At 39.2% G+C, this 27,200-nt stretch overlaps 1 protein-coding gene across 1 annotated transcript in view; it reads right to left on the bottom strand.

The window, feature by feature from the left end:
* Positions 1–27,200, bottom strand: part of exoc4.L (exocyst complex component 4 L homeolog) — a 240,322-nt gene that overhangs the window by 46,536 nt on the left and 166,586 nt on the right. The window contains exons 12-14 of the mRNA XM_018252779.2: positions 21,553–21,689; positions 10,473–10,628; positions 631–809 (exon numbers count right to left, since the gene is read on the bottom strand). Of these exons, the coding sequence (XP_018108268.1) occupies positions 631–809; positions 10,473–10,628; positions 21,553–21,689 (472 nt within the window). The remainder of the gene's footprint in view (positions 1–630; positions 810–10,472; positions 10,629–21,552; positions 21,690–27,200) is intronic.

Genomic DNA, 27,200 nt, shown 5'->3' with positions numbered 1-27,200 from the left:
GTATTCTACAGACATTGACATTCTGAGATATTTGCAATTGGTCTTTTTTTGTGGGTTTTCAGTTGTTTAGCAGCTGTCCAGTTTGCTATTTCAGCAGCTATCTGGCTGCTAGGGTCATATTTACACTAGCAACCAGGCAGTGGTTTGAATGAGAGACTGGACTATGAATAGTAGAGGTTCTAAATAGGAAGTTAAATAATACAAATTAACATTAACAATAACATTTTTGCCTCGCTGAGCAATAGTTGTTTGCTCTTGGGGTCAATCATTTGAAGCTGAAAAGGAAATGAGGGATCTGCCTCTGTGTCTGGCTGATCTAGTTGTGGTGAGGTGCAACCTTCAGCATGAGGACAGCTTCTGGGACAGCAAAATGGTGTGAATATAACTTGTGGTTATCATTTATCATTTGTATATAGCATACCGACAGTAAAGAGCAGGTTGTTACTTTTACCACCCACATGTGTTATGGCAATTTATTAAAAACACAGCATATTCTAATGGGGGTTCAATTACTGTCATGCATAATATACTAATTAGAGTTATATTGCTGGAAAATACTTTGCATTTTTAAAACTGGATGCTCCAACTACATGCTTCCAATTGCCCCTGTAATGAAAATATAAAACTTACTCTGTGAACTTGGCAAACTGGCAATAGCTGCTTTCAGCCTTCCAGCCAACCACTCCAGGCTCTCATGTAAATTCGCCAAGGCTTTCAGGTCACTGACATCCCCCATGATCTCTGCCTGTGGAATGAGTTTATCACCAAGGTTTCCAATCAGGACTTCAGACTCCTTGGCAAAAGCAGCTCTGTAATAAGATAAAAATATCACATTAGTCATTCCAACATATTTAGCATGGTACAGTAAAAACTAACGTTTAACAAAAACTAACATTTAAATTGCACTTAGGTACAATAATAATGGTTTACAATAATAGCTGGAAATATCAAGTATAATCAGTTGAATAACAAATGTAAAAAAAGCCTTGGCATTTCAGATAAAAGATGGACATCGGTGCTTGTAAGACACAGGCTACATCTATGTAAAAGGTAATAACTCCTTAGGAAAATTTCAATAGGGTGTAAAAGCCAACTGCATCTGTTGCAAGCATACAGGCAAATCTAGCATATGTAACATTTTTAGTGTTTGATTGATTGATTCGCATGATCTTCACAAAGGATAAGACCTTCAAAACACAGTTTTTTCATATAAGCCTAAATAAAATTCTATACTATCTCAAAGCCTACATAATCCAATTGGCTTTTCACACTGTCCAGTATTCCCTATTTTAGCCATTGGTCAAAAACACTGTTCCTTAGTAGGAACTAAATTCACTCCAGAGTAACAGTGGTATTAAACCTTAGAAGTGCAGGCTGCACTAGATGATAATCACAACAAGCTTGAAAATGAAACTGAAATACTCTGAAAACTTGATATTATATCAGACAGCCAAATAAGCTATTCCTTCATGCAAGGTTTCTTTTAAAAAGTGTTATGAATACTAAAATTCCTTATTAGAACAGGTTATAGTACATGGAGGTTACCCCAATAGTAGGGATGTAGCGAACGTCGGAAAAAAAGTTCGCGAACATATTCGCGAACTTGCGCAAAAATGCGAGCGGTTCGCGAACGGTTCGCGAACCCCATAGACTTCAATGGGAAGGCGAACTTTAACATCTAGAAAAGACATTTCTGGCCAGAAAAATGATTTTAAAGTTGTTTAAAGGGTGCAACGACCTGGACAGTGGCATGCCAGAGGGGGATCAAGGGCAAAAATGTATCTGAAAAATCTGCCTGTGTGTGCTTGGAAGAGATAGTGTAGGGGGAGAGCTGTTAGTGATTTCAGGGACAGATGATAGTAAGTTTGCTGGCTAGTAATCTGCTTGATACTGCTCTGTATTGGAGGGACAGAAGTCTGCAGGGATTTGAGGGACATTTTAGCTTAGGTAGCTTTGCTGGCTAGTAATCTACTGTTCTCTTTAAACAACTGCCATACGTTGACCTTGTAGGCATTGTTTGCCCAGTTTTTTTGGACGCAGCCACTGAAGCACAGTTGCCAGAAAAAATATGCCATATAAATGCTGAAAATAGTCATTTTTCGCCATACGTTGACCTTGTAGACATTGTTTGCCCAGTTTTTTTGGACGCAGCCACTGAAGCACAGTTGCCAGAAAAAATATGCCATATAAATGCTGAAAATAGTAATTTTTCGCCATACGTTGACCTTGTAGACATTGTTTGCCCAGTTTTTTTGGTTGCAGCCACTGAAGCACAGTTGCCAGAAAAAATATGCCACATAAATGCTGAAAATAGTCATTTTTTGCCATATACGTTGAGTCAACGTATGGCAAAAAATGACTATTTTCAGCATTTATATGGCATATTTTTTCTGGCCTCTGTGCTTCAGTGGCTGTGGCCAAAAAAACTGGGCAAACAATGCCTACAAGGTCAACGTCGTTGACCTTGTAGGCATTGTTTGCCCAGTTTTTTTGGCCACAGCCACTGAAGCACAGAGGCCAGAAAAATATGCCATATAAATGCTGAAAATAGTCATTTTTTTGGTCGCAGCCACTGAAGCACAGTTGCCAGAAAAATTATGCCATATAAATGCTGAAAATATAAATTTTTTTGGTTGCAGCCACTGAAGCACAGAGGCCAGAAAAATTATGCCATATAAATGCAGAAAATATGCATTTTTTTGGTCGCAGCCACTGAAGCACAGTTGACAGAAAAATTATGCCATATAAATGCTGAAAATATAAATTTTTTTGGTTGCAGCCACTGAAGCACAGAGGCCAGAAAAATTATGCCATATAAATTCAGAAAATATGCATTTTTTTGGTCGCAGCCACTGAAGCACAGTTGCCAGAAAAATTATGCCATATAAATGCTGAAAATAGTAATTTTTTTGGTTGCAGCCACTGAAGCACAGAGGCCAGAAAAATTATGCCATATAAATGCAGAAAATATGCATTTGTTTGGTCGCAGCCACTGAAGCACAGTTGACAGAAAAATTATGCCATATAAATGCTGAAAATATAAATTTTTTTGGTTGCAGCCACTGAAGCACAGAGGCCAGAAAAATTATGTCATATAAATGCAGAAAATAGGCATTTTTTTGGTCGCAGCCACTGAAGCACAGAGGCCAGAAAAAATTAAACCAGTAGGGTTTGCACCCTAGTTTGTAACGGTGGCGGAGGGAGGAGGAGGACGCTAAAGGACAGCTGTGTGTGGAGTCATGAGGCTTGAAGAGAAGGACAGCTGCATAGAAGTCAGAACAAGTCTTCCGGCGTGCAGTAACCCTCCGAGATCCACCCCTCATTCATTTTAATAAAGGTCAGGTAATCGACACTTTTGTGACCTAGGCGAGTTCTCTTCTCAGTTACAATCCCTCCTGCTGCACTGAAGGTCCTTTCTGAGAGCACACTTGAGGCTGGGCAAGACAAGAGGTTCATGGCAAATTGTGACAGCTCTGGCCACAGATCAAGCCTGCGCACCCAGTAGTCCAGGGGTTCATCGCTCCTCAGAGTGTCGATATCTGCAGTTAATGCCAGGTAGTCCGCTACCTGCCGGTCGAGGCGTTCTTTGAGGGTGGATCCAGAAGGGTTGTGGCGCTGCCTTGGACAGAAAAACATTTGCATGTCTGACGTTACAGACTGGCCAAAGGGCTTTGTCCTTGCAGGTGTGCTCGTGGCAGGATTACTGGCACCTCTGCCCCTGGAATGTTGATGAGTTCCTGAAGTGACATCACCCTTAAAAGCATTGTACAACATGTTTTGCAGGCTGGTTTGTAAATGCCGCATCTTTTCGGACTTGTGGTATGTTGGTAACATTTCTGACACTTTATGCTTGTACCGAGGGTCTAGTAGCGTTGCGACCCAGTACAGGTCCTTCTCCTTAAGCCTCTTGATACGGGGGTCCTTCAACAGGCATGACAGCATGAAAGACCCCATTCTCACAAGGTTGGATGCAGAGCTATCCATCTCCGCTTCCTCATTATCAAGGACTGCATCATCCACGGTCTCCTCCCCCCAGCCACGTACAAGACCAGGGGTCCCCAAAAGGTCACCACTAGCCCCCTGGGAAGCCTGCTCCTGTTGGTCCTCCTCCTCCTCCTCCACAAAGCCACCTTCCTCCTCTGACTCCACTTCTGGCACCTCTCCCTGCGTTGCAGCAGGTGCCTGGGTTCGTTCTGGTGATTCCGACCAGAAATCGTGCGCTTCCAGCTCCTCGTCACGCTGGTCTACAGCCTCATCTGTCACTCGTCGCACGGCACGCTCCAGGAAGAAAGCGAAGGGTATTAGGTCGCTGATGGTGCCTTCGGTGCGACTGACCATATTTGTCACCTCTTCAAAAGGTCGCATGAGCCTGCAGGCATCGCGCATAAGCACCCAGTAACGGGGGAAAAAAATCCCCAGCTGTGCAGATCCAGTCCTACCACCCAGTTCAAAAAGGTACTCGTTGACGGCCCTTTGTTGTTGCAGCAGACGTTCCAACATAAGGAGCGTTGAATTCCAGCGAGTCTGGCTGTCAGAAATCAAACGCCTGACTGGCATGTTGTAGCGCTGCTGAATGTCAGCAAGGCGTGCCATGGCTGTGTAGGAACGTCTGAAATGGGCCGACACCTTTCTGGACTGGGTGAGAACGTCCTGGAATCCTGGGTACTTGGAGACAAAACGTTGGACTATTAAATTTAACACATGTGCCATGCAGGGCACATGTGTTAAATTGCCTAGTCTCAACGCTGCCAACAGATTGCTTCCATTGTCACACACCACTTTTCCGATCTGCAGTTGGTGTGGGGTCAGCCACCGATCGGCCTGTGACTGCAGAGATGACAGGAGTACAGATCCGGTATGGTTTTTGCTTTCCAGGCACGTCATCCCCAAGACAGCGTGACAACGGCGTACCTGGCACGTCGAATAGCCTAGGGGGAGCTGGGGGTGCACAGGTGTGGAGGAGGAGAAGGAGGACCCAGCAGCAGAGTAAGAAGAAGAAGAAGACGAGGTAGAGAGCGATGGAGGAGTAGAGGTGGTGGCAGAACCGCGTGCAATCCGTGGCGGTGACACCAACTCCACTGTTGTTGTTGAGCTACCCATTCCCTGCTTCCCAGCCATTACCAAGTTCACCCAGTGGGCAGTGTAGGTGACATACCTGCCCTGACCATGCTTGGAGGACCATGCGTCAGTAGTCATATGGACCTTTGGCCCAACACTAAGTGACAGAGATGCGGTAACTTGGCTCTGCACATGTTGGTACAGGTGTGGTATTCCCTTTTTAGAAAAAAATTGCGGCTGGGTACCTTCCACTGCGGTGTCCCAATTGCTACAAATTTGCGGAAGGCCTCAGAGTCCACCAGCTGGTATGGTAAAAGCTGGCGGGCTAAGAGTGCAGACAAGCCAGCTGTCAGACGCCGGGCAAGGGGGTGACAGTCAGACATTGGCTTCTTACGCTCAAACATGGCCTTCACAGAAACTTGGCTGGTGGCAGATGACTGGGAATGGGAACAGGTGGTCAAGGTGGAAGGCGGAGTGGAGGGTGGTTCAGACGGGTCAAGGAGAGCAGAGGTAGAGCAGTAAGATGCTGGACCAGAAGGAGTGTGGCTTTTAGTTTGCCTGTTGCCTTTGAGGTGTTGCTCCCAAAGTGCTTTGTGCTTGCCGCTCATGTGCCTTCGCATAGAAGTTGTACCTATGTGGCTGTTGGGCTTACCAAGGCTCAGTTTCTGACTGCACTCATTGCAAATTACAATGCTTTTGTCAGAGGCACACACATTAAAAAAATCCCACACTGCTGACTTTTTGGAAGTGTGCGATCTGGCGGTAACAGTAGAAGTTGGCGGAGTTGGCGGTATTGGCGGCAATGGCGGGTGCGTTGGCCGGCTGAACACAGGTGCCGATACATGTTGTTGCCCTACTGATCCCTGCGGGCTGTCCTCCCTGCTTCTTCTAAGTCTTATTCTCCTACTGCCTCTCTGACTCTCCGTCTCTCCATCTGAACTACCCTCCTCTTGCTCTCTTCTACTAGGCACCCACAAAACATCAATCTCCTCATCATCATTCTCCTCAGATGCATCAATTTCTTCTGACACATCACAGAAGGAAGCAGCAGCGGGGACCTCCTCCTCATCACTCATTATGTCCATCTCTATCGTGTTCTCTGCCAGAATTAAATCTGGTGTAAGGTCGATGGCGGGTTGAAGAAAACAGTGTGCGAATAATGCCTACAAGGCCAACGTATACACTACTACAGCGGTGGATACGGATTACGTAAAATATATGAATGCTGCTTGAAAAAAGTGACTCCGGTGTTTTTTCTGGAGACGGTAATATTATGGATATTTAGACAGAATGGGAACAAGGTCACACAGCTCGATGGCGGGTTGAAGAAAACAGTGTGCAAATAATGCCTACAAGGCCAACGTATACACTACTACAGCGGTGGATACGGATTACGTAAAATATATGAATGCTGCTTGAAAAAAGTGACTCCGGTGTTTTTTCTGGAGACGGTAATATTATGGATATTTAGACAGAATGGGAACAAGGTCACACAGCTCGATGGCGGGTTGAAGAAAACAGTGTGCAAATAATGCCTACAAGGCCAACGTATACACTACTACAGCGGTGGATACGGATTACGTAAAATATATTATGGCTGCTTGAAAAAAGTGACTCCGGTGTTTTTTCTGGAGACGGTAATATTATGGATATTTAGACAGAATGTGAACAAGGTCACACAGCTCGATGGCGGGTTGAAGAAAACAGTGTGCAAATAATGCCTACAAGGCCAACGTATACACTACTACAGCGGTGGATACGGATTACGTAAAATATATTATGGCTGCTTGAAAAAAGTGACTCCGGTGTTTTTTCTGGAGACGGTAATATTATGGATATTTAGACAGAATGTGAACAAGGTCACACAGCTCGATGGCGGGTTGAAGAAAACAGTGTGCAAATAATGCCTACAGGGCAAATAATGCCTAAAAGGTCAACTTATACACTACTACAGCGGTAGTAAAATAAAAAAAGTAAAATAAAAAAAAAATGAATATTAAAAAAAAAAAATTAAAGTTGGTGCTGCTGAACTACTAGGAGCAGCAGATTAGCACACCAGTCCCACTCCCCAACACTGCTAGACTAATAGCACTGGGCTCTTATAGTAGTAGTAGTAGTAGTAGTAGTAAAACAACAAAAAAATAAATAAAAGCAGTCCTTACAAGGACTACTGTTATTGCAGCAGTCAGCAGATGAGATCAGAAGCAGGACAGCTGCCCACTGCAGCTACATACAGAGCACTGCAGTAGAAGGTAGATTACTAGTCAGCAAAGCTACCTAAGCTTAAATGTCCCTCAAACCCCTGCAGACTTCTGTCCCTCCAATAACAGAGCAGTATCAAAACGATTACTAGCCAGCAAACTATCAACTGTCCCTGAAATCACTAACAGGCAGCAGCTCTCTCCCTACACTATCTCTTCAGCACACACAGGCAGAGTGAAAAAACGCTGCAGGGCTTCGGTTTTTATAGGGAAGGGGAGTGGTCCAGGGGAGAGCTTCCTGATTGGCTGCCATGTACCTGCTGGTCTGGGGTGAGAGGGCAAAAAAAAGCGCCAACAATGGCGAACCCAAAATGGCGAACGTTGCGCGACGTTCGCGAACTTCCGGCGAGCGCGAACACCCGATGTTCGCGCGAACAAGTTCGCCGGCGAACAGTTCGCGACATCTCTACCCAATAGTTGCTAAACCAATCAGTAATACATAGTCTAAAACAAATTGGAAAATGAATTGTCATTTGCAACTGTCCTTGAGCAACTGTCAGTTGAGAAAGAGAAAAAAATATTTAATTATGTTTGGATGAGTAAACTCTTTTAAGATAATAATGTAAAGCACAGAATGTGAAAGAACATAAAACCAGACATTTTTGGTCTTTGGTATTACTGCTAGAAGAACCAATATGTTCTCTACTGTGTATGGACATCCATTCTTACTGGATCACTAAACTCTAGGAGAGAAAGATGATAATTGTTGGAAAACACATAAAAATGTCTGCATTGTAAAACTGAGTATAACAGATTGCAACTTTACAGGCACGCAAGGATGATAAAACTGCCTGTTAACTCACAGCTGGGTGCTCCCAACAAAAGCTAGAAAGAACCTAAAGGGAACATTGAGACAGAAATATACAATTCATATGACTTTAGATGTAGAGAAAGATATGTTAATGGAAGTACAGCATGGATATGGACAAAGTTTCAACCCAAAGTTTTTGCAAAATGTTGTATCTTAGAAATGTTGGGGGTCACATGCATAGCACATTAAAAGCAACACTCACTTAAAAACATATTCTTCTTTATTTATTAAACAATAATTACATGTGTCACTTATAACACTTGTCACTGGCCATATTTGCAGGGGGTCTGCCATAGTTACTGTGACTCCTTATACCCACCAAAATATTTTGTTACATGTACACTACACACAAAATCAGACATACTGTCTTTTGTGGTAGGAAAGTTCTGGGGATTAAATACTTGGCATGATGAGATACTGTCACTTGATTATAAAACAAATATTTATGAAGGAAATATCAAAAAGGTGTACTGCATTATCTGAAGGATTGCATGAAACGATATCATAAATAAGTATTAAATATAGTTTGAGGGTCTGTAGTCCTGCATCTGGTCTAGATGACCATCATTTTCAGCATGGTTTAACCAATTTGTTAAGCATATCATTTCTACAGTATTAGACTACAGATCCTTGATAAAGATGGATAAAACTGTATGGGAAAACATGCCCAATGGGCCAGCTTTCATTTAGCTAATATTTAACTTTACCTGGCACATGTTCAGACTCTACAGTTACAGGCTGTATATACATTCTTGCAAATTTAATCCATTTTTACATATACAGTACCATATTGATAATGCTAAACATGAGTTTGACTTCATTTACTGACTGTACAATGTGTTCCAAAATATGCCAACGACCTGTCCCTGTGCAGGGTACAGCTGCAGTCATTTGCTATGCTTCTAACATTTCTTCCTCTTCTGTTCTCGAACATCAAAGTCAGGCCTGCTAATAATAAATGTACTTCTAGGGTTGGCATATCTGTTCAGTTAATGAAATGAGAGGTAACCTTTATGTGACTTGAAGGACACAAAGTGCCAAACAGTCCTAAGGGCTTTGAAAACTAATTAAACGAAGAAAATCTGGCCAGTGTTCCTTTCCCTGCCGAGCTGAATGTGCTTATTATGCTGAAAACGTGGCAGCTTACCTAGCTAGGGTGATGGGTGTTGACTCATGCATCTCAGGCCTTAAACGCAGAGCATAAAATCCTTAAGTCAGTTCTCAAGTGATCAGATACATACCACAGATCAAGTCACAGAATAAGACACTGGGCAATTTCAATTTCATGGATATATAAGTAAGTTTTTGCTTGAGTCTAGGATTTGGAAGCATGAAGATATTAGAAGCAGACGTTTCTATGCATATTTATTTAATATGCATGTTTAATTTCTGGAAAGAGCCTCCGTCTTCAAATACCCATAGCAATGTTTTAAATGGCGCCTTTCCTTTCCTATGGAACAAGAAGTGAGAACTCCCAGTTCAACTGATACTACAGGGTCCCAATGATCATCACTGTCGATATTTATTTAGGTCCTTTGGGTTGTCTCATTCTTTGCCAAATTAATGTATTCCGGAGATCAAAGTCTGGATTATTTGTAAAACTTAATACTATTATAGTTACAAATTAGAAGTGTTATTAACTGCGTGACATACTCTTCGTATAAACCACATATATATCGAGAAAATAATTGGGGTAAAATTTATTAATTTAGTAAAATGTACTATCCAAAATCAAGTTGGCCCAAACACAGGCATAACATGTAGGTTTTAAAACTCACATTGTGAATGAATCCCAAACATTCATTAGACTGGGTAGAAAACAATATATATATATAAATATATATAACTCATCATATATTTAGCTACAAACCTTACCCCTCTCCACATTTACCACCCAGAGAAATTACAAACCTATCTTTCTTCAGACCAAAAGTAATATAACCAGATAGAAACCTATGTTTTTAAAAATAGGAGAAATAAAGTGTTGTAAAAAATGGTAGAGTTTACTACCAAAAATCCTCGCTTTACTACATACAACAAATAATAATATGTAACATGAAAATAAAACCGATATTTTCTCGACAGTATCCATACTTCATGGAAGCACAATTGTTAGAAATTATGGTTGCAAGTCTGTAATAAGATTTTTCAGAATTGAACCATATATTTGTTTACCAGATTATTCAAATTCTGGAATGTTCTTTTTTTCTCTTGGATTAATATGTTGCCAACATGTTTATGCGCAGCTTTAGAGAGATTGCCACTATCAGTCATTATAATAGTATCAGAATAACAGTCAGTTATAGTTCCCACTGTCAGTATTGCGGGTGCTATTGACATACCGTACAAAATCTTCCTCCTCTTCTCTCTTTGGACGTAATTGTTTAGGCTGGGCCATGTTTAGCCAATTGGGAAGAGACTTTAAAAGCCTGGTGATGTCATCATCCTTGGCCCATGAAGCACTTATCACCAACTTCTCCTCAGACTGAACGATTGTCCTACAAAAAAATAAAGAGGTACAAGATAAAGGTTCTGTGTACTGTGTGTTCTTGTGCTCATATGGATAAAATGCTTTACACAAAAAAAAATTACATGATGCGTTATTGACCATTAAAATCAGGGATACACCAAAAACATAATTTTTAATTAGGCAAGATATGGAATCCTGCACAAAAATTTTGGCCAAATATCAATACCAAATTCTTCCCGAAATACTGAATACTCCACAAAAGATTTGGTGGAGGGGAATCCTCTGTAAAGGTGGCCATAGACACACAGATCCGATCGTACGAATCAAGGATTCGTACGATTTTCGGATCGTGTGGCGTGTGCCGACATCTTTCGCCCGGCGGAGATCGTCGTTTGGTCGATCGGTCAGGTTTGATTTTGAACCGACCGATCCCGCCGGAGCTCATGGCACATCATAATCTGATCGTTCGGCCTTACGGCCGAACAATCAGATTACCCCCGATATAGCCATGCCTGTTAATGGAATATCGGGGAAAGACCTGCTCGTTTGGCAACATCGCCAAACGAGCGGATCTTTGCATCTATGGCCACCTTAAGTCTGTAAAGTCTGCTTCACATACATTCTCACCTAATAATTCTCCCTTTTCTGAAATAATTTGACAGATCATAGTACATGGCAGCTGTAACACCCTGGGGTGGATTACTGCAACTAAAAATATGTGCAAAAGTGATGCCAGTATGATGACAGTATGGTCTGTCATTTATTCCCAAGTAACCTTAGAGCAAAGTACAGAGCTGTTCCACGATTTGCAGGGTTTCTATCCTTTTTAAAGGGGTGGTTCACCTTTAAGGTATCTTTTAGTATGATATAGAATGGCCAATTCTAAGCAACTTTAATTGGTTTTCATTAATTATTTTTTATAGTTTTATTATTTGCCTTTTTCTTCTGACTCTTAGCAGCTTTTAAATGGGTGTCGCTGACCCCATCTAAAAAGCAAATACTATGTAAGGCAACAAATGTATTGTTATTGCAATTTTTTATTACTCCTCTTTCTTTCCAGGCCCGCTCCAATTCATATTCCACTCTCTTATTCAAATCAGTGCATGGTTGCTAGGGGAATTTGAACCCTAGCAACCAGATTACAGAAACTGCAAACTGGAGAGCTGCTGAATAAAAAGCTAAATATCTCAAAAGTCTTAAATAGAAAATTAAAACCAATTGCAAATTGTCTCAGAATATCACTCTCTACATCATATTGAACAACCCTTTCAAATGTTTTTCAAGTTTTTGTTTCTGTATTAAATAACAAAGTAAATGATTAAATTGTAACCATATCCTTGTTGTTAAACACACTATTAGAGCCAATGCAGTGTTTATAAAGGTTATACTTTTTGATCATCACAATTGAAAATAACTGGGTATCAGCATCAATATAAATTCTTTTTTTTTTTTTTTTAATTTTTCATCTCTCCATCCGGCACCTACAATGTGGCAATGAATGCTCTGTTTTATATGTAAAAGGGTTTCAGTCTGTACTCATATACAGACCAGTTAATGACATTTGATTCTTGTTTATCTCCCTTGTTAAATACTTAATCCCTATATGTTCATCTTTTGTTTTCTGTGTAGACCAAAGGTAAAAGAATATGCTGGTCTCTTTTACACATATACATTAGGAATTTCATGGCAGAAAAATGGCTGGTACGCTTCTTTTGAAAATTGTATGTAAAACAAATGTGTTGTTTTCTGTGTTGCTCAATCTTAGGCCCCAAAGGACCAAGCAATTTGTGCATGCATATTACAGTCACAAGCATTCATGGCACTAAAATCCAGATGGTTTTAAGTTCTACTTTAACAACCTTTCAAGTGTGCTACTTATCTGGGGGTTCAAAAAACAATTTCTTTGATAAATTTACACCCACATTCTTCTTAGGATTTTCTTTTTAAAAAGACAGAGAAGCATATAATTTATCTTGCTTAATGGCCATGCTTATGTAAGAAAAACTACTCCAAACTATATTCTAAGAAATCTCATATATGCATGGCTTTGATGCATACTTTTTCTAAATTACAGAGCACATATTTTATTGCAAAATGAATGCTGTCATTTTCAAAATTCAATTTTCTGAAACTGGTGGTGCTGGCATTTTGTTATAAATAGGAATCCAACAACACATATAGTAGATTAGGGTGAAAAAAAGACACATCCGTTAAGTTCAATCTTTTTGTGACCTGCCTAACTGCTAGTTGCATAGGAAGGCGAAAGAAATCTTTATCTGAAGTTTTTCCAATCTGCCACAAAGGAGGGGGGATTTCTTTCTCACTCCATGTGGGCAATCTGACTATCCCTGGACAAGCTTTGTACTAGGAGTTAATTTTAGTACTTTTGCATTTTCTTACTTGTTAAAACGACACAGTGCACACAACCATTTCTTGAAGCTATCTAATGTATCTGCCAGCACAACAGCCTTGGGAAGGGAATTCTAGATGTGGTCTTATTAAAGTTTTGCAAAGAGGGAGAATAACCATTTCTCCCATGAGTCTATATCCCACTTACCCCAACTCAAAAACTTGCTGACCCTTTCTGCTGCTGACTGGCATTGCTTACTATGATAACTTTATTATCCACAAGTAGTTCTGGATTCTTCTCCATTAAATATAAGTCTTGCAATTCCTATATTTAAGAAGTGATAAGGATGGCATCTGCTTTCCTACAGTTCACTGATACCATACCAGATAGAAGGGAGTCTAAGAAAATCAGAAAAAAATGGCCTGGCTTTAACTAAACTAAGTTTTGTATATATCCTAGGATGTAATCTTGTAGGCCTTGGACCCTTGTTAACATAATTATGTTTAAACATGCAAGACACTGACAAGTTGTTTGAACCATGAGTACCTACACAGAGTTGGTCCTGTTACTACACTGTGAAAAAGAACTAATTAAATACATTGTAGTCCTCTGTATCCAAAATATCTCCCTTCTCTAACTGACATCATTTTGGGATTAGTCTTTGCTTGGGATGTAATCAGTCACCTCATTTTCATTTTTTGCTTTCCAGATTGCTGCATTACACTTGTTGCAGTATTTATAGGTCATAAAAGAAACCCTAATACACCATACCTCCCAATTGTCCTGTTTTTCGTGGGACAGTCCCGATTTTGACAGCTCAGCTTTCTTACTGAAAGATCCTGAGTTTCTCCTGCAATGATGCCAGAAAAATATACAAAATCTCTAAAACTTAATTAAAGAAGAGGCTTTTTTTGGTAGAGAGCCCAGAATACTCAGCACCTGCGCCTGTAACTATTTAAGATAAGCAAAGATACAACTGTAACTATTTAAGATAATCAGGTCCCTTGAAAGAACTGAGATTTACAGCTTAACCCTTTCACTGCCAGCCCATGTGGCCAATTTATTATTCTTATTGCCAGACCATTTTCATAACATTTTGCATTCTTTCATTTTAAGGGCCTTTCCTGGGGGGGGGGGGGTCTTTTAGTTTATACAAATATAAGTTAATGGAGGGCACTCCCAATATTGGAAGGAGAAAAATTGCTTTTTTTGAGAAATATGAGGTGCAAGTAACCCCGGGATAACCCCACAGTCAGTTACCCAAAACCATATATAAGAATAGAGAGGGGATGCACACTCAATAAATAAAGAAAATAATACTTAAACAAAGGTGGTATTTTAGAAATTCTCTTTTATATAGTGTATAGAAAACAGATATACATCAGACAAACAAAATATTACAATATACAACAGTCTTAATACAAATATATACATACCACCAAGTTACAAGATCAAAGCAAAAAGGGACAAACAACAGGGAGCAGATACACTTGCCAATGATGAGAACACCCCAATGTTTCGGCACTATAGCCTTTATCAAGGGGAATTCTGATGTGTCACCAAGCTTTCTAAAGTGTAAATACCCCATTCAATTAGACTCGAAAATCTCAGTTTTCGCACGCTTTCTGCACTTCCACATTTGTGATGTCACATGCACCAGCGTTATTACGCTGGCATTATTACTCTGGGTAAACCCCCAGCGTAATTACGCAGCTCCCTACCTACGCATATACTGATGACAGTGTCAGTGTACATAGTACCATAGCAACCACAAGCGGCACATTATATAGAAAAAAGAAGGGTTTTTAGTCATCAAATCTCTGCACTAATTGAAATGGAAAGATTTAGTCATTAAATCTCTGCCCAAATAAAAGGTGCTGGAATATATCATATCTTAGCTACCGGGAGTAGCACTTTTTAACACAATATGCAGATTAAATCACCTGGCTTTGCCAACAATGAAAAACATTTCTAAACAATTATGGGTATTTATACAAAGAAGTGTATACATACATTTTCATACAGTACAGTACATTTTAAAAATATCACCTTTGTTTACTAAGTATTATTTTCTTTATCTGTGCATCCCCTCTCTATTCTTATATAAGGTCTTTTAGTTTACCCAGGAAAACAATATATTGTTTTTTTCAGGAAAATCTAAGGTTTTAAAATATGCTAGAATGTTGGTGTAATTCCACTTCTGTAACAAGATAAACGGGGGAATGTAATAAAAGTCGGTAACAAAAAAACTATTCGCAATGCAACACGTTATGCCATTGCACAAAAAATTTTGCTTTGCGAGAATTTCATTTAGCTTTTGCGAACCCGGAAACGGCTTAGCGACCACTTCCGACAGTGGAAGACTGTTTGGGAATTTTATGTGCAGTAAATATAATAAAACTTGTTACTGAAAAATTTGTTATGTTTGCTCCAAAAGATTACGACACCTTCAAGCATTTCTTAAGAGTGTGCCATTAAAATTTGAAATGTGTAATTAAAATTTGCAATGCAATAACAGTTTAAGGAACAATATTACATTGCGAGATGTGTATTTTTATTTTTATTGGTGCAAATTGTTTTGCTCTTTGTGACTTTTATTACATTCCACCCGAAAGGCTTCTAAGTGTCTAAAAATTTTTTAAAAAATTAATGTTTCCCATAATAAAAACACATATATCAGAACCATAATTTATTTTATGCATGAGAACAGAGCAGATTCCATGTCTCCTGAACACGCCAATACCAAATATATATAATTTTATGGAAATTTCTCACTTGTATATGTCAAAAACGCAAAGCAGTACACTACTGAATTCCCAAAGCACCAATACAACCTTCCAAGAAACCTTTCTAAGAAATCTAAACATTATAGGAAATAACAGATTCTGACAAATCCAAAATGGGTAAATATATGAACAGTTTCATGTCCACTATGCATAGGTTTACCTAATTATGTGGCATATAGGGGTCCCAAAATGAAGACACTCCATATGATCATTTCAGCTACTGCAAAATCATCACATTACAGCATTGTATGAGGGGTAAAATTACAAAAAGTACACTAACCGCAGAAAGCCATATATTTTTGGAAAGTACACATTCCCCTGAATGCATGTCTGTTTACTCCAAAGTACGAAACCGCAAAGCTTTCCAAAATTTGACAATTTTCCAATTCCAAATATCACTTCAAAGCTTCCAATTTGCAGCATCTTATCTCCCACATAGCATTAGATACCAAGATAAAACACTCTAAATATGAACACCTTGGTTCCGCTGAACAGTGTGATACCCAATGTACATAGGTTAATCGAAGTACATGGCATGTAAAAACCTCAAAATCTACCTTGTGCATACTTATTTGAAGGCTTTTATAAACACTGCCAGTTTTATGTATGGTAAAAGCTACAAAAAAGTATAGCGACCCCTGAAAACCATATGTTTTTGTAAAGTACGCATTCTGATGAATCCAAAATGGGTAATTATGTTTTTCAAACTTACCAAACTGCAAAGCTACACTAAAGGCAGTTTTTTTTACAAAGTTTCTGAAAAAGGCCTAAAAATATTGAAATTTGCTGCATTTAACTCATGCAATGTCCTACATACAAAGGTAAACCATCCTAAATATGAACGCCAAGGGTCTGCTGAACAGTTTGATGCCCAATATGCATAGTTATATCAAAGCGGGTAACATATACGCACCCCAAATGAAAATAGTGCATATACATTTTCTGGGTTGCCAATTTGCCTTCTGTGAACAAAGCCCCCATACTGTGTATTATGTGCCCCTAGACCCCCTAACAGTACAAAGGCCCCCAATCATATATGTTTGGAAAGTACAAAATTCTGATGAATACAAATTTTCTAAAAATGTCTTTCTACTCCAAACTATGAAACTGCAAAGCTACGCTAAAATAAATGTAATGAACAACAATGCAATCATAAAACTGCAATAAAATAAACCACAATCCTAAATCCCCAGAAATGTGTTCAGACTTTCCATAACCTGCCAAATTGGACATTGTATTTAGGGGGTGTGGTCATGGAATGGGCATGGTCAAAACATTTTCACAACTATGTATGGCAAAACTTTTTGTCCCCTTTTTTGATTTTCTAATGCTAGGAGATGTGATACACTGTAACAAATGGAAAAATCATCTTTGTTCTCTAAAAACACTTTCCCTCCTGCAAGTGATCTCATGCCACACATTAAAATGCCTTAGCTCCCTCTGCTTTCGTAACATAGTGCATGACATAGTTAATAAGTACCCGAGGGAGTTCTATCCAACAACTTTTCATCTAGATTTCTAAAAACAATTGAAGGACTTCCTTTAACTTCATTGGTATCAATGTTTATCACAACCAATGGGTCTTCTCCAGCCCCACCCAATAATGTATACTCACTTCACCACCTGCTGAACCCAAGCACCAGGCAACAACAGTTCAGCATTTAGAGCAGCTGCCCCAAGGGTACTCTGATTGCTCCATGCATGCCAGTTTATAGCGGTTTACCCAAACATCTTCACCTAAAATGCCAAATCTGTTGTTGTGGGTAAGCTCCTCTAAACTTATGTCCCCTACTTCACCTTTTAACTATAGCAAACATATTTCCCTCATTTATCTCAACTTTCCCATCTCCATCCCCACTTAGCTGACCCCTACCAGTGCCTGCTCAGTGCCAGGTATGCAGCACAGACATTAACTGCTTCTATGAAAGATGGCTGAAGGCTTATAAAGGAAAATCAAAAGCCAGTTTCAAACTATCCACCTAAAATGACAAGGCAGCTTCCATGGACTGGTTGAAGACACATAAACTTTACTGATGAAATACACAGGCAAATGATCATACGGTCTGTGGGATGTTGGGGGTTCCAGTTCAAGAATAGACATAAGGTTGCAAATTGAGCTCCCTATGTATATACTAAATATTTAACAGTTATAAACAGTATAACATATACTTTTTTTTTAATTTACATTTTCTCTTCCTTGGGGTGCTCCAATGTGAGGAATCCATTTCAAATCCCTCTGCACTACCCTTAAATCAGCTCTGGAAAGGACACAGCTACACTGCTTTTCCTTTACAAGCATCCAGCCGCCTTCAGCCAGCTTCCACAGAAGCAGTTAATGTCTGTGCTGCATACCTGGCATTAATTCAGCACAAAGTGCATGCCTTAAGGGGTTTACAGAGTAATCTAAGTGACCGGAACCGTGTAGGGTGCAAGTAATAAGAGGCAATTACATATATGTATTCACAAACAACCACAAAGGAACAACAATCCCTTTTTCTTCTCTTCAGCACCATGCTAGCTATTATACAGACTTGAGGCAAATGATATCCAGTGATTCTCTAAAGGCTTGGAATGAGATTACATTACTTGTGTTAGTGCATTTGCAAATGTAAAATGAAAAATCTAATTATTGGTGATAGCTTTTATTATTGGATTAGCTGACTATGCTGAGAGCATCATTGTTAATAGAAAATACAGAATGCAGGCTTCACACTGGCTGACATGATAATCACTTTGCACACAATAATCCTCTCATGTAGAAAATGCACTCATTCAGTGGTATTGCTCGCATTACCCACCATACTCTTACCAACATTCTCTTACTGCACATTGGCCCACAAATGGTTAATCTATATGTACTGAAATATCATAGCCATTCACCAATGAAATTCATAATGTTCTGATGGCTAATCTGTGGCGCAGCAGTTGTTGCTAAACTGCAACTCCCACCATCTACAGCTAAAGTAAAACATTGACCATTCCTGTGAAAACCTACACAGCATGTTATTTCAATTTATAAAGCACTAAACTATACACATAGCTTTTCCAATATATACAGTATCAAAGAAAATACACTTTATAAATGAATAGCAAAGTGCCTGACAACCCCTAAGAATAGCTTTAGGTGTTTTAAAGTAACCATGTAAGAGTGAGCACACGGAAGAGTTGAGTAAGCTTATGGCAAGTTGCCTCAGGCTTCACTTTACTCATGTACCCATGTTCCATAAGTTCATTGAGAGGGTAGCTTGTGCTATGCATTGACTCATTCACAGTCTCTAAAATAAAGCTCAAGACATCAATTGTGGGTTACATCAATTGTTGTACGTGTGCACCATCACTTTGTTTCCCATTTTAAGTCTTACGCCCCCGCACATTGTTGTAACACTGTCACCAGCTTAAAGAGATTTCAAGGCTTTGGGAGATGGAACATTGACCCATCTCTGCTGATTTAAATTAGATCCCGTTCCACATAGGCACATGCAGTGGAGACCCAAATACATGAAAGCAGGCATTTTAATGCTGACCTCCCTCCACTGCAGGTGCCTGTATGAAAGTGAAAGCAGTTCAAATTAATATAGAGGATAGAGCCGACCCACTTCTTTCAGCCTAAAAAAATAAGCAGGCTGAGAGCAGCAAAGCCTACACTCTGTCTGCACATGCCCCTACACTCCTGTTAAGCAACCAAGTTAATCTGGCCATACAATTTCATTTTTTTAAGATATATTTTGTTTGTTTGAGTTTTGGGGTTTTAATACTTTACACATCCTTACTTTCTAAAATATTTCCACAACTTTGATGGTGGTGTACCTGGAAGAGTGAATCCGAAGAACACAGATAACGTTCTATCACCAAAATCATGCGGCTAGTACATATTAAGCTCGGTCAAAAGGAGAAAGGGCTCCTAAAACAAATATTTAATAAATACAGGGTATGTGCTTCGCATAAAGATCTGGAAGATTCCTATGTAAAGGGCAGCAGAAAAAAAGGCCTCAAAAAATTAACCGCAGTCCTACAATTCTAAAGATAGAAAAATGCCTTCCAAATGTGTGTATAGTAACAGAGGTAGTTCAGTTATAAAACAGATCCTCAACAGTTGCCTTACTGTAATGCCCATACTCAGGGCTGCTCTGGCCATGCGGTAAGGTGAGAACCTGCCTCAGATGGCCACGAGTGGGCAGTTACAACTTAAAGGAAAACTATACCCCCAAAATGAACACTTAAGCAACAGATAGTTCATATCATATTAAGTGGCATATTAAAGAATCTTACCAAACTGGAATATATATTTAAGTAAATCTTGCCCTTTTACATCTCTTGCCTTGAGCCACCATTTCGTGATGGTCTGTGTGCTGCCTCAGAGATCACCTGACCAGAAATACTTCAACTCTAACTGTAACAGGAAGAAGTGTGGAAGCAAAAGACACAACTCTGTCTGATAATTGGCTCATGTGACCTAACATGTATGGTTTGTTGGTATGTTTGAGAGTACAGTGAATCCTACGATCCCAGGGGGCTGTCCTTATTTTTTAAAATGGCAATTTTCTATTTATGATTACCCAATGGCACATACTACTAGAAAAGTATATTATTATGAAAATGGTTTATTTACATGAAGCAGGATTTTACATATGAGCAATATCTTTTTATAGAGACTACATTGTTTGAGGGGTATAGTTTTCCTTTAAGGGGTAGCAAAAAGCCACCTCTTGTAACTTTAAGAGTCAAATTTCACTAGCGATGCTGCCCCACTTTGACCTGCTCGGATGCTGATTTTTAATATACTCTATCCTGGGTGCTATTCACAACTGGGCAAAATTAAAGTGATGGATTAAGACATTATTATAGCATTGAAGATAACAAATTATGTAAAATCTTTTCTTTTGTTGCTGTTTTAATTTGAACACAAGTCCCCTCTAGTGAAGATGAAAATGTAGTTGACAAAACAAAAGACAGGCAATAAAGACTCCCACCTGATCAGTGGGAGAGGAAGCCACAAAAATATACATATTAAAATATGTTTGAAGCAGCTCTGATAAAGTTATTGTAACGTTTCTCATTTATAACCACTGTCAGATTCAAAAGGAAACTATACTTTGAAAATAAATACTTAACCAAGAGATAATTCATATCACTATAGGTGGCCTATTAAAGAATCTAACGAGAGAGAGAGAGAGAGAGAGAGAGAGCGAGAGAGAGAGAGACACAGAGAGAGAGGCTGCCATTAACTTGTGTCTTCCATTAATTAATGTGTGAGAACAATGCCGCAAACAAGCTGAAGGGCATGTATAAACAACAATTATTATATATGGGACTGTCCAATGGCACATAATATTAGAAAAATATATTTTTCATGAAAATACTTTATTTATACAAAACAGTTTTTAACATGTGGGCACTTTTAAGGCAAGTATTATGGGAATATATTGCCTTTAAGGTGGTTCTCAATATGCTGTTCTAAGTAGTAAAAAAGATACAATTCCCTCAGTCCCTTCAAAAATAAACTCAAAGTCTTGGAGCACTCACATAACATCTGAAACAGTATGCACACTTAAGAGACAGTGACTGTAAACTGCAGCACATATTATCCTCCTATTGGCTACTCACTTAGATTGTAAGCTCTGCAGGCCAAGAACTTCCTTCCTTACATTTCTTTAACACGTAGCACTTAAACGTATGTATCTTTTATTTTATTATTGTATTGACACCTGTTTGTTCTATAGATGTATTGTTCTACTGTACATCACTAAGTGCATAAGTAGCACTTAGAAATAAAAATCCACATACATACAACCTTTATGAAGAAATGTACATGTTACCTGAATGCAGCACTGCAAGTGTCCTTATATTCTTGTAGTTTCACACACACCATATTAAGGAACTGATCTGAGTAAGCACTGAGGTCACGCATCAAATTCATCAAATCCTGAACTGTTTTTTCCACAATAACTGTGCTCTGTAAAGTAAAAAAAAAGAAGTTATTGCTAGCTAAATAATTTCATCTCAAGGTTTTAGTTTCATAACTTATTATTCAAATTCAAAAGAATCTGTTATATCATAACCTGTGTTATAGCACAACATAGTTAAATGTCCATTCTGCCTCCTATCCGCTTGATAGCTTGATAATTGTTCTACATATTTTATGCTTTTTGAAAATGCTTTCATTGAATCAGTACAATTATTATGTATTTGTTTACCTTGACTAGTGGCATATCTATAATGCAGTGAGCCATAAAAGAGAAAATCACCTTCGTATTTTTCATTTCTCAGCTTGATAACAGTTTGATATTTAAAGGAGAAGGAGAGTTACGGAAGCATTTTATTGCCAATAGATTAGCTGCAATAGTGAAAGATAGAATGCTATATTATTCAGTAGAATGGTTTACCATACCTGAGTAAAAGCTCTAGAAGCTCTCTGTTTGTTTAGGATAGTAGCTGCAGTATTAGCTTGGTGTGACATCACTTCCTGCCTGAGTCTCTCCCTGCTCACTTATAGCTCTGGGCTCAGATTACAGCAGAGAAGCGAGGGGGAGGGGAAGAGGAGCAAACTGAGCATGCTCACGCCCAGGGCAAGGAAGTTTAAGCTGAAGGCAGGAAGTCTGATACAGAAGCCCATGTGTACACAATAGAAGGAAAGAAATGCAGTGTTTCTTTTGAAAGAGGACTCATAGCAGCACTACTTTGAGGGTTTACTGGTATATTTAGGGGGACCTTTCTGATATGGCTTACTAAGTTTTAACCTTTCCTTCTCCTTTAAAGTAATGGATGATGATATTAAATCCTTCTCATGTCCCTTTCAGATATAGCACAGTCCATACTCAAGTGAGAAGCAGGGAATTCTTGAGTTACCAATTATGCTGATATGACCGGTTCTGCACAGATTATGTCCCACTTTGCTTGGTCTGAGTGTAATAAAACTGATGAGTAACATGTCTATAGCAGAACAATAGCAAGATACAGAACTAACCTCCATAGGTTAGTAATGCTCTTGTAGACATGTATTAGATTTAACCGGTGTGGGCTAGAACATCAACTTGTAGCTAGGAGCTGTAAAAAAAAAAAAAAAGGGAGCTGTCAATTAGGGGCAGGCAGGGGGTCTAGAAACCAACAAGCAGTTTCTGCAGCAACACAGACATATCTAGCTGGGAAGCTCCTTATGAACGTGTTATGATCAGCACCCAAAATCCAGAACCAATGCAAGGCTCCCTGGTCTCGGCTCTTGATTCTGCCTTTAACAGCCACCTTTAACCTCGGGAGGAGCCCTCAGCTAATTGGATGCCGCCAGGTCTTATAAAGAGAGGAGCCAAGCTAAGGGTTCTGGATGAGCAGAGGTGCACAATCGTTAGCAAAGTCTTTGGACAGAAAGTCACAGTTCAAGGAGCAGGCAGAAAGCATAGTCAAAACCAGGCAGGGCCAGTGAAGGCAGAATACAATAGGAGTCAGACTGGCAAGGGTCAAAACCGGGGGTATCAATCAAGAACAGTCAGACAGGCACAGGTCAGAATACAGATTTCAGAATAGTCAATTACCAGGCAGGGGTCAGAATCAAAGAAGACAGATTAATCAGGCAGGCAGGGGTCACAACAGGGATCAGATACAAGCAAAATACAAGATAGCACCCAGGAAACTCACAGGATATTAACCTATAACAGGCAATGAATAGGACGTCAAGTCCCCTTTAAATAGTTTTGAATTTGGCGCCATTGCATGCTGACGTCATTACACAAGCGTCAATGCGCCTATAAAAACAGGAGATGCGCGCCGCGCGCACACTATGGATGGGGGACAGCGTGGCAGGCATCCCTGCTGGCCCACTAGACCACCAGGATGAGTTGTTACAGAACGCTTTTCAAAAAAGGACAATTGCCATATGTTTCCTAAAAATCAATAAAAATATAATTACATCAAGTTTAAAGTACAAAAATAAAAGTATTTCAAGGTTCAAAAGTTTTTTAAAATGTCATGTAATTTTTTAGAAAAACAGCATATAAACACTACAGGAATGGGATCTGGTTGCCAGAATGCTCCAAATTCCAGGAAGGCCATCTCCCATAGATTCCATTTTAATGAAATAATTACAATTTTTAAAAATGATTTCCTTAAAACAGTTCCTTGTACTTTATCCCAAATAAGATATACTTGATCTATACTGGTAGCCAAGAAAACATATTGGGTTTGATTCATATTTAAATGATTTTTTAGCAGACATGATATTGTGATCCATATTACCGAAAGACCTTTATCTGGAACACCCCAGGTCCTGAGAATTCTGGATAACAGGTCTCATTCCTGGGTTGCTATTATAGATAGCATTTAACTTTGATCAGGTATGCTATCCTAAAAAATGGCAAAAATTGTCAAATATTTTACTGGATAATGCACATGAAAGAGTATAGACTGACATTAGTTTATAAATGTAGCTCACTACTAGTCACAAAACACCTAAACATTTACGTCCACTTGAGGCATTCTTCGGGTTTAGCCGCATCTCCCTTTTAAGGGAAAGGGGGCTAAAACTTTTCAGCTTTATACCTGAGGAAGGAGAAGGCTGTCTCCTGAAAAGCTGTGGTGTTGGCTACCTCACTAATATAACAAAACAAAAAAAATCTGATGGCAATAATGAAAATAATAATTAAAATAATAGTAAAGTGTGTATGAATCATTTACATACCTTTTGGTATCTGCATATTACATAGCATTCAAATTAATGTGCAAATACCAAAAGGTATGTGAAGAATTTATACACATGTAAATAGACATTTATATATTGATTTACAAAAAGTAAATGGCTTATGATGATAAAATTCTAGAACTCTTTATGGCCAGGTAAACTTGTTGCACGTGTGTGATATTCTTTAATTACATATTGTTACTCCCCAGAAGGCAGAGAAGACACAAATGAGCCCCATTAGCCAGAAACTATTACTCATCCCCACAGCTACAGTGACAAGGTCCCTGCGACAGGGGGCTCCAGTGACCTGAAGTGGCAGCTCTCATTAGGAAAGAGATGCTCATCTATAAATCAAAATGTCACCACAGTGAGATGGTTCTGCTGGCAGTATGCAAAAGCTGGCAAGTTCTGCTTTATGCAGCTTCACCTGTCTGTGGGGAAGATCTGCAGCTAATCATCCATTATACATTGACACCTTCTCCTGACTCCGCATATTCCATTCTCCTTCAAGCAATGGTTGTGAGATAGAGACTTCTGATTCAGCTAAAAGAAAAGCAAACTTCTAACTCCTGCACTGCCAAAGGACTAGCATTGTGTAGCGGGATGGAGCGGCTTTGTGGAGTCTGAGAAAATGGTGTGCTGCCCCCTCACAGGGCATGATGGGAGCACATTTGCCCATTTCACAATTTTATTCATCCTAGCAAACTAAAAAGTTGACCCATCTAAAAGTTAGTGTTCGCTTTATACCTAAAAGGGAAATCCCCCTACACTCATCTGCCTTACAACTGGCCTCTACCAGTGAATCATTATATATAACTAGGGTCGGACTGGAGCATTGGGGGCCTACCAAAATCAAGTAACATCAAGGCCCTCCTGGCCGTCACCAGGGACCCCTTTCTGACTTTCAAACTCCTGCCGCCTTCCCCCCACCGTGCATGCGTCACATCTTCTTTTCTTTTGGGGGGGGGGAGGGGACTGGACCAGCCCGGTATATAACTGCCAAATTTTCTAAAGAAAAACAACACCATTTGATTGGTGATTATTTAGGTTGTGAATCTAAAGAACAGCTGTGAAAATGTAGAATAAAAAGCACTGTAAAAAATACATAAAATACACGTAGAAATTAGGAAACAAACTAATATTCAACTGTTTGAATATACCACTTGGCATTGCTGGAATAATTACCAGAAAGTGGTTTTGCATGGTAATGTCACCCCTCACTACCCTGCATAATCAAGTCTGCCTATGACGGAAGCCAACAATCACTTTAAAGGAGATCAAGAATATATAATTAGAATTATTTATAAATACCTGTATTGTGTATTGTGAACGTGCACTATTCAACCATATCAAGAGCTCTGCTCAACACTGCCATGAATGTTAAAGTGACACAGAACTGCACAAAATTAACAATTTTGTGCAGTTCTATCCACCTATCTCAATACACATAGGCTGCATTTTGCATAACTCGTATCTATAGCAAAGGTAGTAATCCCCATTCCTGCCTATTCTTTGCTGCACAAAGCAGGACTACAGGTTACAGTGAAACCATGCAGTAAGTATCTCATTATGCATTTTAGCTAAATTACTTACTATTCTTCAAATTCAAAAGAGTCTGTCATATAATAACCTGTGTTATAACTTAACATAGTTTAATGTCCAATCTACCTCCTATCCGCTTACAAATACTTGATAATTGTTCTACATATTTTATGCTTTGAGAATACTTTCAGTGAATCAGTGAATTAATTGTATGCATTGTTTACCTTGACTAGTGGCAAAGCTATAAATTCAAAGCGCAATAAAAGAGAAAATCACCTTCGGATTTTTCATTTCTCTGTTTGACAACAGTTTGATATTTAAAGCAATGGATGAGGATATTAAAATCTTCTTTAAATTATTGAGGCCATTAATGGTTGTTCATTACGAAGGATTTCATTTCTTCCTCTTTTAACATCTGGGGGCACATTTTTTAAGGGTTGAATATTGAGGGTTAATTAACCCTCAAATTCAACCCTCGAAGTTAAATCCTTTGAATTCGAATATCGAATTCGAAGGATTTAGCGCAAATACTTCGATCGAAGTAAAAAAACGATTTTTCTTCGATCAAAAAAAGCTTAGAAAAGTGATGGGGAAGGTCCCCATAGGCTAACATTGTACCTCGGTAGGTTTAAACTACCGAAGTATGTAGCCGAAGTTTTTTTTAAAGAGACAGAACTTAGACTATCGAATGGTCGAATAGTCTAACGATTTTTAGTTTGAATCGTTCGAATCGAAGTTGAAGGTCGTAGTAGCCTATTTAATGGTCAAAGTACCCAAAAAAATACTTTGAAATTCAAAGTTTTTTATATTCGAATCCTTCACTCGAGCTTAGTAAATGTGCCCCCTAACGTACACAGTCAGCTTACTTACATGATGGTGTAGTTAAAATTAAGATGGGGGGGCGGAAATAAAAGAGATCAATCTGGAAATTGAATAAATTAATAATAATTATATTAATATTTCTTAATATAATAATGAAAGCACCATGTTGGCATGTGCATGATGCACTGGCATATGAGGAAGTGACGGGCAATACGCAGCTCCTCTTCACTTTCTGCAGTACTCCATTATGTGGCTCTTGGTCCAAATGAAAGGAGCAATAGGAAGGTCATTCGCCTCAAGGATTTATAAACGCTTCCTTATTAAATTTAACCAGTTTTGTAGATGGAACGGCTTCATATAAAGTGTGGCCGGTGCTCCTATCAGCAGAAAACTGCCCTGGCCGGGGTTATACCAGTGAGCACCACGGAGTGA

Source organism: Xenopus laevis, chromosome 3L (genome assembly GCF_017654675.1).
Source record: "Xenopus laevis strain J_2021 chromosome 3L, Xenopus_laevis_v10.1, whole genome shotgun sequence".
Lineage (NCBI taxonomy): Eukaryota > Metazoa > Chordata > Amphibia > Anura > Pipidae > Xenopus > Xenopus laevis.
This window is presented reverse-complemented; position numbering and strand designations above follow the sequence as displayed.